This window comes from Apaloderma vittatum, unplaced genomic scaffold (assembly GCF_000703405.1).
Source record: "Apaloderma vittatum isolate BGI_N311 unplaced genomic scaffold, ASM70340v1 scaffold115, whole genome shotgun sequence".
NCBI classification, from domain to species: domain Eukaryota; kingdom Metazoa; phylum Chordata; class Aves; order Trogoniformes; family Trogonidae; genus Apaloderma; species Apaloderma vittatum.
The window spans coordinates 109,058-124,243 of record NW_009715269.1 but is presented as its reverse complement, the minus strand read 5'-3'; the positions used below and the strand labels follow the sequence as shown (position 1 = coordinate 124,243).

Below are 15,186 nucleotides of genomic sequence, written 5' to 3'. Positions count from 1 at the left end.
CATTCCTGCCCTTTTAAAAGTCTTTTGCTCACTGAAAGACTCAGTTGTCTCTCTTACAGTTGAGTTCGGCCCAGATCTTTCACTTGTCATCTTAATAGCTAATGTTTTCTAAACTTGTTGCAATTCTTTTCCTCTGAAGACTTTCCAACTCGTAGGTCAGTTTTTTAATTTGTGGTGCAGTTCCTAGAAGAAGTCTCGGTGTTGAGCTGAGTGGGATAGGTACCCCTATGCCCTGTTTGTAGTGGTCCTGCTACCTGAAACGTATTTTGTTGTTTTTATTGCACTGGTGTTGCTGACTCACATTGAGTGACCTGATGAAATCCCAGTTATCCTTACCCGGTCCATTACTCCATTTTGTAGTTACATATTTGATTTCCCTTTCCTACACACAGTCTGTTGCATTCACTGTTTAATTCACCGTGTTGATTTTTGCATTGTCTCCAAGATAATCAAGATAAATTTGCAATCTGATCTTGTATTTGTGAAGCGGTGCCTTACCACTCAGTGCCCTCTGCCCATACTGTCAGGGTGTTTTCTATCCCATTATACAAGTCATGGGTTAAAATACCGGTAGAAGATATACCCAGGGCGAGTCTTGGCAGATCTTCATTTAAAGTGTCCTCTGAGATTGACAGCAAATTGCTATTGGAGTAGTCTTTGGTCTTTGTCAAGCTGGGTTTACTCACCATGTGGGAGATTTATCAAGTCACGTTCTGCCCATTTCCTTTTGGTAATACTGCAAATGCCATTCTTTTGACTACAGTAGTGCCTTACACTACATCAGAGCAGTTAGATCCTGGAGCCTTCTACTTTGGTCCCAAGGAAACCTAACCAGGTGGTTTAAGAAGTTTATGAGGGGTTGTGAAATAGCATCACTGCTTGAAAGAGCAAAGGACTCAGTAATTCTGAAAATCAGTCTTTTCCTGAAATTCTTCTAAGGTCTTGTATCTTTTAGCTTTCTCAGGCACTTACAAGCTGCATAGATACTATATGGTGATACTTGTCAAGCTATTCTTAATAGCTCCTTTAGGCTATGAGCATATTTCAAAGGTCAATGTGTTGCCACTGTGTTGTGGCAGACACAGACATGGGAAGCCGTGAACAGCAAGGACAAGGGATTAATTAAAGAATATTTTAATGATTCCTGTCTGCATTTCCATCTACTGGTAGTAGTGTTTGGACACGATAGTCTCCTGTTATAAAAGCAAAGCAATTCTAGTTGGAGTATTTTTTCATTGCATGGGCTGACATAGTGTAGAGAGGTAGCCAAACTTTTGGGCACACCATGTGTAAGGGGTTAGGCACCCATAAGCTTGTTCCTTTGTAACTAGATCATTTGGCCTACTCCATCTCCATGTAACCCTTGCCTGGTCCAGCATCACAAAACAGTTTTCTTCTGTTTTATTTAGAGACGAGCAAAATTTTATAGGCTCTGAATTACTGAACATGTTATTTTACATGAAGTTCTTGTTACTTCGTAGCTGTAGTAGGTTTCTTTATTTTCATGTATAGGTCTTTAATGATACTCTCCATTCTGTGTACATTAGCGTAAGTTAGTGTGACAATTTTGCTTTTCTCAAGTCCCTATCGTTACAATGATGGCATAATAATGTGGCCTTTTTAAAATGTCTTTCATTGTTGCCTATTGTGAAGCTTTAACAACTTTTAATGTCATTTTCTTTGAGTCATTTTCTAATATAGTCCTGAAATAAATTTCTTATGTTCTATTCACTCATTGTTTTTTTACTGCTTCAATGGGTTAAAGTGCCTATTACTGGTAAGTATACTGTGAGAAATGGGGAGAACTGCAAATCCTGAGGTGGTTTGAAATGTGTATGATTTAGTATGGATAACGCTACAATAAAAAGTGACTGCTGCATGTCACATTATTAGGCAGTTTAGGTAGACATAAATGGACTGAATTTAGCAACCGGTGTGACAGTTCAAAGAATTGGGTTTCTTAATAGGAGATCTTGTTTCAGAATGCATTAAAAAGGTTTGCATTTTGATGGAATTGTAGAAAATCCAACCCTTGGAGTGTTCCTTTATTTCCTAGTGTGTTTTACCTCCTAATCTGGATCCTTTGCAAAGAAAATGGTAAACTGATGTCAAAGAAGTGTTGGAGGGATCAGCTACACACTTCTTTCAGTAGCTGCTTTCCAGAAAGATTTCAGTTAGATTTTTTCTCCTCTGTAAAAGCATTTGAACTGCTGATTGCAAATTAAAAACAAAACAAACAAAAAAAATCCCCACCAAACTATTTCACAGAAGGGATTGACAAAATGTAATCACTTCATGCAGCTTTGACATTTGGTTTTGATAAGAGGATTGGTGTAGCACAGGGCATGAGAAGAGACTTCTTTGTTTATACAGAGCAAAAACTGCAGCTGAAATCAGCACACTCAACAGTTTCATTTCTCTCCTAAAAGAGCGGAGTTAAAATGACCACTCTGAAGTGCTGATTTGTCTTCCCAAATGGAGGTGGTGTTCTAAAACAGTAGCATAATTGCTTCTCTTTTTTACTAGGATCTCAATTTAGTGTTTGTTGGCTTTAGAGAAATGATGTGCTGATACCACTACAGAGTTATTCTAATTTATTGTTTAAGGTGTAGTATTGCTGTTGATGCATATTAGCCATTAAAAAAGTTACTTTGGGTGATAGAGGCTGGAGTTCCCAAGTACATTAATGTCATAAAGTTGTGTAGCTTCAAATAAAATGCCCTTCAGACATCTTTATTGCGAGATGAAGGATTGCAAACTTTTCTCTGTGTTTGCAGTTAAATTCCTTTATGTACTTCACAGTATTTATGTGCTGGAGAGTAAGTGCTTTGTGTTCTCAGAAATTAGACATGTTTCAGAAGGAAGAGGTTGAAAATAGATGTTGATAGGTATAGCAGTGGGTGTTATTTGTCCACGAGTAATGCATTGATTTCTTGTGAATACAGATGAAAATCACAGTGCGACAGCAGAGTCCAGCCGGCTCCTGGATGTCCCTCGTTACCTCTGCGAAGGCACAGAATCCCCGTACCAGACTGGGCAGCTGCACCCTGCCATCAGGGTGGCTGATCTCCTGCAGCATATTAACCTAATGAAGACCTCTGACAGCTATGGATTTAAAGAGGAGTATGAGGTGAGATCTTCAGTGGTGGGGTTTTACTAGGAAAAATCTCTTTAAAGGAGCAGCCTTTTGGTTGCACTGCATTGCAGAAGGATGCAACTAAATGCTGTAGATTTAAGTGAAAAACAGATAAAGATGACCAGGCATAAGATTCCTATACATGTAACCCAGAAGTAAGATAGTGAATGGAGTCAAATGGTTTGAGATTTTACAAGTGCCTGGAAAAAACCCTATGTGTGTTCCTTAGGGTGTAAGAAGACATGCTCTACTGAATCTTTTCAACGTATTGTAAGAAGTTGCCACCCTTTTGTTGCTGCATTTTAGTTGAAATGCTGTAATTAGTTTTGTGAGTTTTCTGAGCCATCTTCAGTGCAGGTATCTGGGATTAGGTTAAAGTAAAGATTTAGCCTGGCTGGTTTTGCAAGAAGCACTGACTGGAAGCACTCTGATTTATTACAGCATCTCGGTAGGGCAATACTGGGACTAAACTCCAGCTGAGAAGCAGTAAAGACGTGCCAAGGGTAGTAATGTCTTGAAGTTCTAATTAGACCTGCCTAAGCATGTCTACTTACAACTTTAAAGTTGAAAAAAATTCCCAGCACTGGAGACAGAAGATGAGTACAGGTTCATTTAGCTTCTGATCTCTGAATCTGTTGTGATTCTTTGGGATTAGAATATCAGGCAGGAGACAAAGTAAAAATGGGAATGGTACTGCCAAGTTCGTTCACTATAAAGCTAGGTTTAAAATGAGTTTTCTGTGAGTGAGTAATCTCTTCTGACTCAGTTTTCAACCTTCTCTCCTTTCTGCAGCTGTCTCTACTGTAACATAAGAACTGGAATAAATAAATGTGTGGTTTTTAAAAGAATATTATTCTCCTTTCCTCTCTTTTACTTAAATATGCTTCGTTATGCTCTGCCTAACTCCAGGGCCAGTGCCAACCACTGCTGGGGGGAGGGTGGTCCCTGATGCCACATCAGGTGTTTTTCTACTTGCTGCTTCTTCTGTTATCCTGCATGACGTCTTTTCCCTGGCTTGGGCTTCTGAGTGTGCATTAAAGTTTTGTTTCTGTGGCTACTGTGTACTTTTTCGAGGCAAATTACACAGATCAGGATAAGAGAACATCTGGAAGGAAAGAATAGCATAGACCTGCAACAGCTGTAAAATACCTACGGGCAATGAAGAAAAAGCTGAGGAGGAATAAAAACTGCTTCTATCGCTACTGAGAGATCAAACTCTTAGCAAGAGTTCAAAAATGTAGAATAATTTTGCTAATGGTAAGAGGGAGGGATATGAGAAAAAACACCATGAACAAGGAACATTGGCAAAGGAGGCTTCCCGATGGCTCTGTAGGAAGAAAAGCCATTTTACTAAGCGATGTGAGGAAAGCCCTGTAATGCTGTAGTGAACAGGCTATGTATTATGGTGTCCTGTAAGAAGGGTGGTCTGTCTCCCTATGCTTTCTCAGCTTACTGTTGTTCCTCCATGGCAAAGATGCCCTAGCAAGTTTAGCCTTCCAGCAATTCCAGGGCTTCAGATCCCTCTGGAGTCCCTCAGTGACTTGCCCATTGACCTGTAGCAGTCAGAAGGAGTGAGCCTCTCTTCTTCTCTAGACAGAGTCCTGAACCATGGTGTCGCCAGGGTGACCAGAGCAGACGAGCAAAGCTGGGCTTACTTTATGGTAGGGCAATTCTTCTAAACTGTTGTTTTTGGAGATAAATTAATGGTCAGAATGTTTTCTTTCGGAACATTTTTATTTATAGAGTTTCTTTGAGGGGCAGTCAGCTTCTTGGGATGTCGCTAAGAAGGATCAAAACAGAACAAAGAACCGCTATGGAAACATTATAGCATGTGAGTATTTGTGTGCTTGGTTTGAGCGGTAGCCATAGTTGTGTGTTACTTGTGCCACGTTCTCTCTTTCTTTACAAGTCTCCGGTGACATAGCTGCTTAATACCCCAAGTGGAGAAGGAGGACAGTGCCTTTTCCAGCTGGTTTTCTTTTTTTGTCCTTCACAGTTCAACTTTCTTCCTTTTATAACTCAGGCTGAATTCTGCATTTGCATCTCTGTTGTGCAAGCTGTGGTAAGCATATAGCAGCAACAAGCTAGCAGTCATTTGGATGTTAATTCTGTTAATGTGACATTTTTTATTGTTTTACAAATGCAATTGAACATATAGGAATGAAGCTACCAGAGAAGTTCCTGAATGGGTAGAGTTACCTCTTCACTGAATCCCAAGTGCATTGCTAACTCCCTACATTGTGACTTCCTTTTTTATTTTTTTTTACGTTTAATATGAACTTAAGCAGGCTGGGGTCGGAAGTAAGGAAACAACAATCAGGATTTTTGGCTTTCTAGATTACCATCAGTGGAGATGATGTTGAAAGAGACTTTGAGCGAGTAACCTGGTTTCTTCGTGTCTTTTTAGCCACGTGTAACAGTGTGTGATACCTTTCCGCTACACTTAATGAAGTTTAGGAGATGTTTTTGAAGTAATCAGAGACCTCCCACAAAACATTTCTCTGTAAACAGTTACTATTTAGGGGTTGTAAATTGTGAGGAGATTTTGCCAGCTGATTTTGGTTTTCTAGATGACTTACCGTGATATCTTACTTAAAAATCACACTTCAAAAAGGCACTGTAACCACTTGGTTTTTACAGATGACCACTCCAGAGTGATTTTGCAACCTGTTGAAGATGATCCATCTTCAGATTACATTAATGCCAACTACATAGATGTGAGTGGATTGCACAGCTTTCTCCCTCTCAATTTCCCAGCTTCTCTATGTGAAACTACTGCATGTTTATGCCTTAAAAATTACTGAAACTTTCTTTTATTAAGAACAAAATGTACACTTTCCTTGTTCTACGTCCTAGTACTCACTGACATTGTTGTGCTTTCTTTCACATCTGACTTTGGTTTGGGCTGTAGATTTGGCTGTACAGGGATGTAAGTACCACTATATGTGAATAACGGCATCCTATTATAATTATTTAATATAGATATTGTTATTAATTACTTTCCTCTTCTATTTTTATCAGTTGATAACTATGCATGCCTCATCTAATTTATCTCATCTGTTCCTTTAAAAGTTTTCCTTTTGTGTGACTATTTTTTGTATCTGTTTTGAAAAGATAATTTAGCCTTTTAACATACCTCTGAGTATTATTAGATATTGTGAACCTGTATGTTAAAGAGAACTGGCTGCTCCCTTTTTTATGATGATTTTGGCCACTAGCTTTTCTTTTCCCCTTTCCATTTGTATGTGAGAAGCTGGATAGTATACTGTAACGTAGTTGTCTGAAAATGTACCTGTGAAGTAGTCATAATATATGTTGGGCTAAAAGGAGGGGATGATGGCCTTTTGTGGGATTTTTTTGTTTGTTTCTTTGTTTGTTTTTAGCAATAATTTAGACAAAATTTAGCTCACATTTGTCTTAAGGTGGTAATTCAGGTATTTCAAAGTATATACACAAACATATACATATATATATATGAAAATACTTGAATATAGTAGAAATTTCCTCACTTCTGTAGAAAACCCCTGAAGTTTGAAATACCGTACTCTGTTTAAAATCCAAGTTAAATTATAAATTTTTAAAAAACTTGTAACAAACAGGAAATTTGAAAAAAACTGCCAGATGTTTTGATTAACAAAATAAAACTTTTATCCAATTAATGCTTTAGGAATAAACAGGTTGTTGTCTTCAGAGTAATTCAAAAGCAATTCAGAAGACACTGGAATAGCTAGTAAAAATGTTTTTAAAATACATGGCTGTGGTTACTTTTCTGTATAATTGCACCATACTGATTTTTCCTGTCCACTCTTAGTTGATAAATTATTTAAGACCCTGTTGACTTTCCAGGATATAAAGATTTAGCTCTGGGTATATTGCTGCCTTTTTATTTTGATATTTTAACATGACAATCTCTGTGATGTGTTAGGCCCATAATATTTTGCCTGGGGCCTTAAACAATAAAACTCTCCCAGATTTGTAATCATTCTAGTTCCTTGAGGATGTTGTTTCTCTTATTTAGGACTAAATTGAATTTCATTATAGCCAGACAGAAAAGCTACAAGTTAGAACTGGCACTTTGCAATTTTAAACTGACACTTTTACCTTCTTCTGGAAAGCGTTACTGAGTGCAAAACAGTGCAGCACAGGATTCGCTTTCATAATTTGAAGATGAGGCTTGATGTTAAGGACTCCAGGAGAAAGCTTTTAGTCATTTGATGCAATCTTGGTCCTTTGTAAAGCCAAGGTGTCTTGGTTTTACCCCAGCTGCAACTCTGCCCCACCCAGCCACTCACTCACCCACTGCAGCAGGATGGGGGAGAGAAACAGAAGGGTGAAAGTGAGAACACTTAGGAAGTGAGATAAAGACAGTTCAACAGGTAAAGCAAAAGCTGTGCATGCAAGTAAAGCTAACCAAGGAATTCATTCACCAGTCCCCCTGGGCAGGCAGGTGTTCAGCCATCTCTAGGAGAGCAGGGCTCCATCACATGTAGCAGTGTCTTGGGAAGACAAACACCATCACCCCGAACACACCCCTTTTTTTTATTTCCCCCAGCTTTATATGCTGAGCATGACACCATACAGGTGTATTCAAAAAGATATCCCTTTGGCCATTTTGGGTCAGCTGTCCCCACTGTGTCCCTTCCCAACCCCTTGTGCACCCTCAGCCTGCTCACTGGTGGGATGGGATGAGGAGCAGCAAAGACCTGGGCTCTATGTGAGAACTGCTCAGCAGTAACGGAAGCATCCCTGAGTTACCAACACTGTTTCCAGCCCAAATCCAAAACAGCCTGATACTAGCTACTGCAAAGAAAATTAGCTTTGTCTCAGCCAAAATCTGCACGTAAGAGCAAGATACTCAGAACTTTTTTTCAGAAGCCTCAGAGGAAGCTCTTTCACTCCAGACAGGAAAATGAAGCAGTCTGGTACATTGAAATCCTTCACTTTAGTAGCATCTTGCAAATACCAGGAATCCAAGGACTCATGCTTTCCTGTAATGTGATACTTGAATCAAGTGGCCTAATAACACTGTAACCTAAAAAATAATGATTACTTCAACATTTCTACCTTATGAAATTCTGTATTGTCTTCTCACTGGCTATACTAAAGCATCCTTCCTCTTTTAGCTAATGTTGCTGGCACTGGTCAAAATATATTCTGAATTACTTCCTCAAGAGCAGCAGCTCTTTGTCTTGCAGTTTGTATGCAGACAAATGCCATACATGTACAGTACCACTAACATTGGCATAGACTCAGCTAACTGGAAAGGCTTAGTCATGTAGGATTATCTATCTATCTGTCTATCCATATATACATATATATATGTAGGATGTATGTGTATATACTTGTGTGCATCATGTCAAGTGTAACTGATGCACATTTTGTGCTGTAGCAAAAAATATTTTGCTGAAGATTCCAATGCAGTAGGACCTTGATTCTGTGCATACGCCACAGTGTCCAGCTCTCTCCCCATTAGTTAAGGCTCAGGTACCAACCTCTTTGTGCCTTACAATAATTCTCTGTTTAGAAGAAGACAAAAACTGTGTCTTTTTTCATATTGGATACACTGGGAACAAAGATCAACTATTGAGATAATCTGGTAGAAAAGGTGATTTTTACTAAATTTCAAGTAAACACCCCAAATGTATTTGGCTCAGAGGAAGTGTCAATAGACGACTAAATTTTAGGCCTGAGGGACCCTTCCACAGTACTCCTTCCCAGTACACTACAATGTCTGTTCAAGTCAGATGTTCTTATTTCCATTTTATCTGTTGTCATTTGAACCTCTTCAGTATTAACTGTTTTTTTAGGTTTTGAGCTTCATGCTGCTCTTAAATAGTGGTTTGTTCTGAAAACACTGTCTAGAGATAAGAAATCTGTAGTGTCCTTAAGCTTTTATTTTCCCCTCTCTGTTAGTAATATGGTACTTAAACCAACTTATATTGCTGTTTTAGGGATATCAGAGACCAAGTCACTACATTGCAACCCAAGGTAAGAAGCTGCCATCATTAATCAAACCAAACCAATGTTCTCTGTAGTGTCCAGCAATATTTTGATAAAATGGAGGTAGATTAAAATAAAGCATATTCAATATTGTGAGTTATCTTCTCGTGTTAAGGTAAATTAACATGGCATGTTCAGGTGGAATGTGAATAAATGCAAAAATGGTGCTAAGTTTTCATGTTAATTAGCTACTGAACAACTCTTTCAGTGATAAATTCAACTGATAAAGTCAGAAGCTACTACCACGGTTTCCAGTTATGAAGATGAATAGAGAAAAGAGGCATGTGGACACAGAAGAGAACGGTTTTAACCTGCCTTGAGGCATTTTTATTTCCTCATGTATTATTTTACTAGAACTGTAGAATAACACATTTCTAATGTATTATCTTACTGTCTGGGATTTAGTCTAGGATGCAGATGGTGAAGATAGTACTGATAAATTAAATGTTATTTCAGAAAATCTGGGTAAAGTAAGGCCAGCAAAGGACAAAGCCTCTTTGTAGGAAGAAGTGAGACAAATCTTTATCATATAACAACCTGCTAATAAAAAGGGAGATTAGAGGAAAAATTTGAATTTCTATGGAAATCATTCATTTTTGTATTTCTGATAAAACTCCTCTCAATGAAGAAAACCAAGTAGATTAGTCTAACATTACACTGAAATATCAGAGGTTATGAATTAAAGTAAAAATAATTAGATTTAGATGTGTCATCATTTGATCTGTGAGTATAATCAGACAGCTGGCTGGAAATATCCTGTAATTTGTGCCCTCAGTTGATCGTAGCTGCACATAGGAAGACAACCTAAAGGTTTGTCTTAAAGCAGGAGGCTCCAATTTCTGCCCACCTTTTTAACTCTTGTGTAAGTGCTGTCTAAACAGATCTCTCTATGGCAGTTAAGTATACATTTGTATTTTATTTGTGTTTTACTATGTAAATCATGGCACATAACAGTGTGTAAAAGAACACACATCTATTGTGGCTTTTGTATGCAGCATTCAATCTAGCATACGAAGGACTATGCCCGAGTCTTCAGATGTGTGTTATTTACAGTAATATTTGTGCTGCACTGTGGTCAGGGAGCTGTTCCAAGATGACTGTAACAGGGTAAAAGCCTCTGTCTCTCAACTGAACATGTCTTGACTCTGCAGCAGAGCAGAAGGCAAAGCTTAACCAAACGTTCCTCATTTCCTTCACAGAAAAGTAGTTAAGTTAGTTTAACTACCCTTCAGTGGGAAGTTTATGGCTCAGCACCTACTCGTGCTTGCACCCTTTGCCGAGAGCTAGATGGTAAGCGCTCGGGGTCTGCACCACCAGCCCTCCTGACTGATACTTCACTCCGGCGTGGGCATCTCCTTGGTGAACATCTGAAGAAACTCACACTCTACACATTATATTTAACAAATGTAAAACAAACCTAGAAGTGTAACTGTAGATGGAGTCACACATCACTGTGTCCTTGTAGTTCTCAAGCAACTCCTGGTGTTTTGCTACATGAAACACCTGCTATTAATTTCTTTCAAGTAGTAATTCAGTTAAACTGAGAAGATTCAGCTTTGATTAGAAATAACAATGCAGTCTGGAAACTGGCATGGTGGTATGATGATGTGGTTTCACAAAGCTTTCATCTTAGAGCAAGAGTGTTCCTGTGTATTGGGTCTGAAAAGCACCGGATTTTATTTTTAGCATTCGCTTTGATTATTTTTTTTTTGCAGAATATTACCTGGATTTTTTTCCTTACAGGTCCAGTTCACGAGACTGTGTATGACTTTTGGAGAATGATATGGCAGGAGCAATCAGCTTGTGTTGTGATGGTGACAAATTTAGTGGAAGTTGGAAGAGTAAGTTTTTTGTTTGTTTTTCTTTTAATGCTGCAAGCCTAAAGAAAAACCTGCTGACAGGACACGCTATCAGCAGAATGTAGAAGAGTCCTGTGAAGGACAACCCTGCATCATGAGAGGAGAGGAAAGGGAAGAGTCCAGACATTGTTGCAGTTACAGGATTGTGTAAAACCAAAGCATTGTGTAATAACCAAAGGAAGACTGATACTGTGTTGCTTTCATAAATAGTGAAAAATTGTCTGAATCCAAAATTCATATTTCAGCAAAATAGATTTGTATATTGTCACTCAAATGAGCAGAGTAAGTGAACTAGTGGCAAATGTGCTTCTATATCAGTGGCTAGAAGTCAGCAGATTATTTACAGTTTAGAAGTAACACATCCCCCAGGGAGTAATATAAAGTATCTGGGATTACTCGCAACAGTTTGATTACTGATATGAAATGCATCCCAGTCCAACATAAGTGTAAATGTATTCCATAGCTCAGCACTAAAAAGAAATATAAATGCTCATTTAGAAGTGAATTTGCCATCTAAATACAGCTGTGTAAAACAGTGGAAACTCCTTGTAGCTCAACTAGACAGTGCTTAACTAGACAGAACAGCTATTGGCCCTGACAAGCCGTGTAAGTGCATGGTCATCTTGGAAATAAATGTGGTGTAATGCAGTACATGCAGTAATGTACCCTTACGTTCACTTGGTGTAAATGTGTACCCATTTTGTATTTAGGTCAAGTGTTACAAGTACTGGCCTGACGACACAGAAGTTTATGGGGACTTCAAAGTGACTTGTGTAGAGGTGGAGCCCCTTGCGGAGTATGTCGTCAGGACCTTCACTCTGGGAAGGGTGAGCACATTTTGCAAGAGCTCAGCAAGATGCTGTTGTTTCCCTGGCAGCAAGGAGTATGGAGGCTGTGCTTGCATGTATTCCTGTACAATACCAGTTCCCTCTGTTTTGTAGGTCCACAGTGTAGGGAGCCTGACCTCACCATGGGAAAAACATGTTGCATCACCGCTACCCAAACACACATCTCACTGTGGGATTTTGAATTTGCCCAGAAATGTTGATTGATTCTCTCCCCTCTGTGACAGTCACCTTTACTCTGTAGCCCCACTTCTGAGCTGAGCTCAAGTACTGGCTTAGGAGTCACGACTGTCATTCATCTCCTTTCATTCTGCCCTGAGTGCTGCTGAGTCAACCTCACTTAATCAAAGAAATAATTCTGTGAAGGCAATATATGTGATGCAGTTTTGATCTTCCACTAAATCATGCCTGGAAATGTAGCAGACCGTTGTCTTAATTAGCAAAACTTAAAAAAATCAATGTGAATTCAGTCTAAGTCTATTTAAAAAAATCTAATGAGGCAAAATTAGCATACTCTGAGGCAAAAATAAAAACTACAAACTTCAAAGTGGGAAAAAATGACATCTTCAAGCTTCATATGTTCTTTGCTTCAAATAATTGGAGAATTGGTGAAACGATGAAAACAGCATGTAGTTACTATCAGTGTGTGTTATCATTATTTGAGTCAGAGAGTATCTAGTCTCTGAAATACTTTGAATTTCATAACTTCTTTTTTTTTCCTTTTATAGAGGGGCTATAATGAAATCCGTGAAGTTAAACAGTTTCATTTCACTGGCTGGCCAGATCATGGAGTTCCTTACAATGCCACAGGCCTACTTTCCTTCATACGGAGAGTCAAATTATCGAACCCTCCTAGTGCGGGGCCTATTGTTGTCCATTGCAGGTGTGTACAGAAGAGGTAGACTGATTTTTTTTCCACAAACTGTGTATGTGATTATTTGCAGCAGTCTCTTGTGAAGCATCCATCATTTTGAAGTGTTTTGTTTTTGTTGTTGCCTTGTTGAATTGCCTAATACACACCACAGTAGGATTTGGCAGTCTACAGCAATGTTTGGAAATAACCAGATTCTAGAATGTTTTTCCTAAATAGAATATCCAGAAATTTTCTTTTCCCTGCATAAGCTGCACCAGCTAAATCATATGATACTTTAGGCTATCATTTTACATAGCCTACAACAATTTTGTGATAGTATTTGAGAATAAATGTAGATACAGCTGTTTCGATAGCTTGGTGTTGAATATAATGTCTGAACAGATTATTAATTTAAATCAAAGTAAACAAGTAAATGAAGGAAGATGGAATGAGGTTAATGGCAACAAATACAGAATGTTGCTTTTCCTGTGCAAGTTTTGCAAGGCTTGTGCTGTAGGGACACATCCTTTCACAAACAGAGTTTTCTTTGAGCACCATCAAATGTTTAATTACATCCTGCAACTAAAGTTACTCAGCCTTTACAGATTTTAAGAATTATAGAATCATAGAATGCATTGGGTTGGAAGGGACCTTTAAAGGTCATCTAGTCCAAACCTTCTGCAGTGAGCAGGGACATCTTTAACTAGATCAGGTTGCTCAGAGCTGCATCTAGCCTGATCTTGAATGCCTCCAGGGATGGAGCCGCTACCAGCTCTCTGGAACACCGGTGCCAGAGCTTCACCACCCTCATAGAAAAGAACGTCTTCCTGATGTCTAATCTAAACCTGCTCTGCTCTAGTTTAAAACCATTGCCCCTCATCCTATTGCTACACGTCCTGGTAAGCAGTCCCTCTGCAAATTTCCTGCAGGCCCCCTTCAGGTACTGGAAGGCTTCTATAAGGTCTCCCCAGAGCCTTCTCTTCTCCAGGCTGAACAGCCCCAACTCTCTCAGCCTGTCCTCACAGGAGAGATGTTCCAGCCCTCTGATCATTTTTGTGGCCCTCCTCTGGACCTGCTCCAACAAGTCCACATCCCTCTTGTGTTGGGGACTCCAGAGCTGGACACATTACTCCAAGTGAGGTCCAACCAGAGCAGAGGGGCAGAATCACTGTGCAAAAAGCTGTCTGTAGCTTTATATAAAACCAAAATAAATCAAGAGAGATTCTTCTGGATACTGCTGAATGTGCTGCCTGAACCAGCGTAGAGCTTGGCTGGTAAAACATACACTTGAATTTCTTATTGTAATGTATAACTTGAAAGTCATCCTTAGTCTTCTTAAATAAAAACAGTATCTGACATATTTTGAAGTGCATGAGCTTAATCATCCTCCAGATTTCACTTTAACTAACTTTTCTTTTTTTACTTTAAGTATTCATCCAGGTGATAGAAGGAAGAAACTTATTTTTTTTTGTTCTCTTACTTAGCATGTCAAATCTGATGCAAAAAGATTGGTTTGGGCTCATCAAAAAGATTTACAGGACTTTATGAAGAGCAGAGAAGAAAAATCGAACAGTAATTGTGATGAAAGAACTGAATGACTATAAAAACGCTCTCAGTAATGGGTTTATAAAGTTTGTGACTTTTCAGTGGGCTATTCCTAACAGTATTTACTGATTCTTTTTAGTGCTGGTGCTGGACGGACAGGTTGTTACATTGTGATCGATATCATGTTAGATATGGCAGAAAGAGAAGGTGTTGTGGATATCTACAACTGTGTCAAAGCCTTACGGTCCCGTCGCATCAACATGGTACAGACAGAGGTATGGCAATTCACCTTCAAAACAGCTGATGCTTTGAAGCATTACTGGACACATGCTCTTGTTACAGGCACGTGTTAAAGTTTGTGCTATTAATAACCTCATCAATATCCACAATAGCTGGGTGATGCTGGCATGGTGCTTGCACCTTGCTGTATAGACACGATTTACATCTATTACTCTTGGGGAGAGTAAATGTAATAGGCGCTGTGTAAAAAATTGACAGGAGGCCTGACTGAAATAACAATGTAGTTGTCTGGAACGCAGGATATCTCAAGGCAAATCCAAAAAAGAAAACAAAATGGGGAGAAATGCTGTTTCTGTTGGAATACGGTTGAATTTATTATTGGCCAGCATCCGACTATCATGCAATTGGTGTAGTAGCTTGTACATGCGTAACAAGCGTGCCAAATAATTGCTAATCACATTAGTAGTGCTTGAAGCAATTTACACTTTCTACTAGTACTAAAAGACTGAAAGCTATTTTAAAAAAATAAAATTAATAAAGCCAGCAAGTCCCTGGCATATATGCAAAAACCCACAAACACCACGATAAATCTGAAAACCTCCTCTTAAATAAATTGCTCTGCCTGTTCTGTTAAGTTTTACTGGTTTGAAATTGGTTCTGAAGAAACATCCTTGTCGACTGCATCCCAGTTAGGACAAGATTGTGTTT

General features: G+C 38.9%; 1 protein-coding gene across 1 annotated transcript in view; it reads left to right on the top strand.

Annotated features, from left to right (window-relative positions):
• The window catches only part of PTPRK (protein tyrosine phosphatase, receptor type, K), a gene marked incomplete at its 5' end in the record, with an annotated part of 38,205 nt that overhangs the window by 10,406 nt on the left and 12,613 nt on the right, over positions 1-15,186 (top strand). Inside the window, 9 exons of the mRNA XM_009869041.1 lie at positions 1,766-1,777; positions 2,946-3,130; positions 4,880-4,967; positions 5,777-5,853; positions 9,088-9,124; positions 10,880-10,977; positions 11,706-11,822; positions 12,569-12,723; positions 14,378-14,513. Of these exons, the coding sequence (XP_009867343.1) occupies positions 1,766-1,777; positions 2,946-3,130; positions 4,880-4,967; positions 5,777-5,853; positions 9,088-9,124; positions 10,880-10,977; positions 11,706-11,822; positions 12,569-12,723; positions 14,378-14,513 (905 nt within the window). The remainder of the gene's footprint in view (positions 1-1,765; positions 1,778-2,945; positions 3,131-4,879; positions 4,968-5,776; positions 5,854-9,087; positions 9,125-10,879; positions 10,978-11,705; positions 11,823-12,568; positions 12,724-14,377; positions 14,514-15,186) is intronic.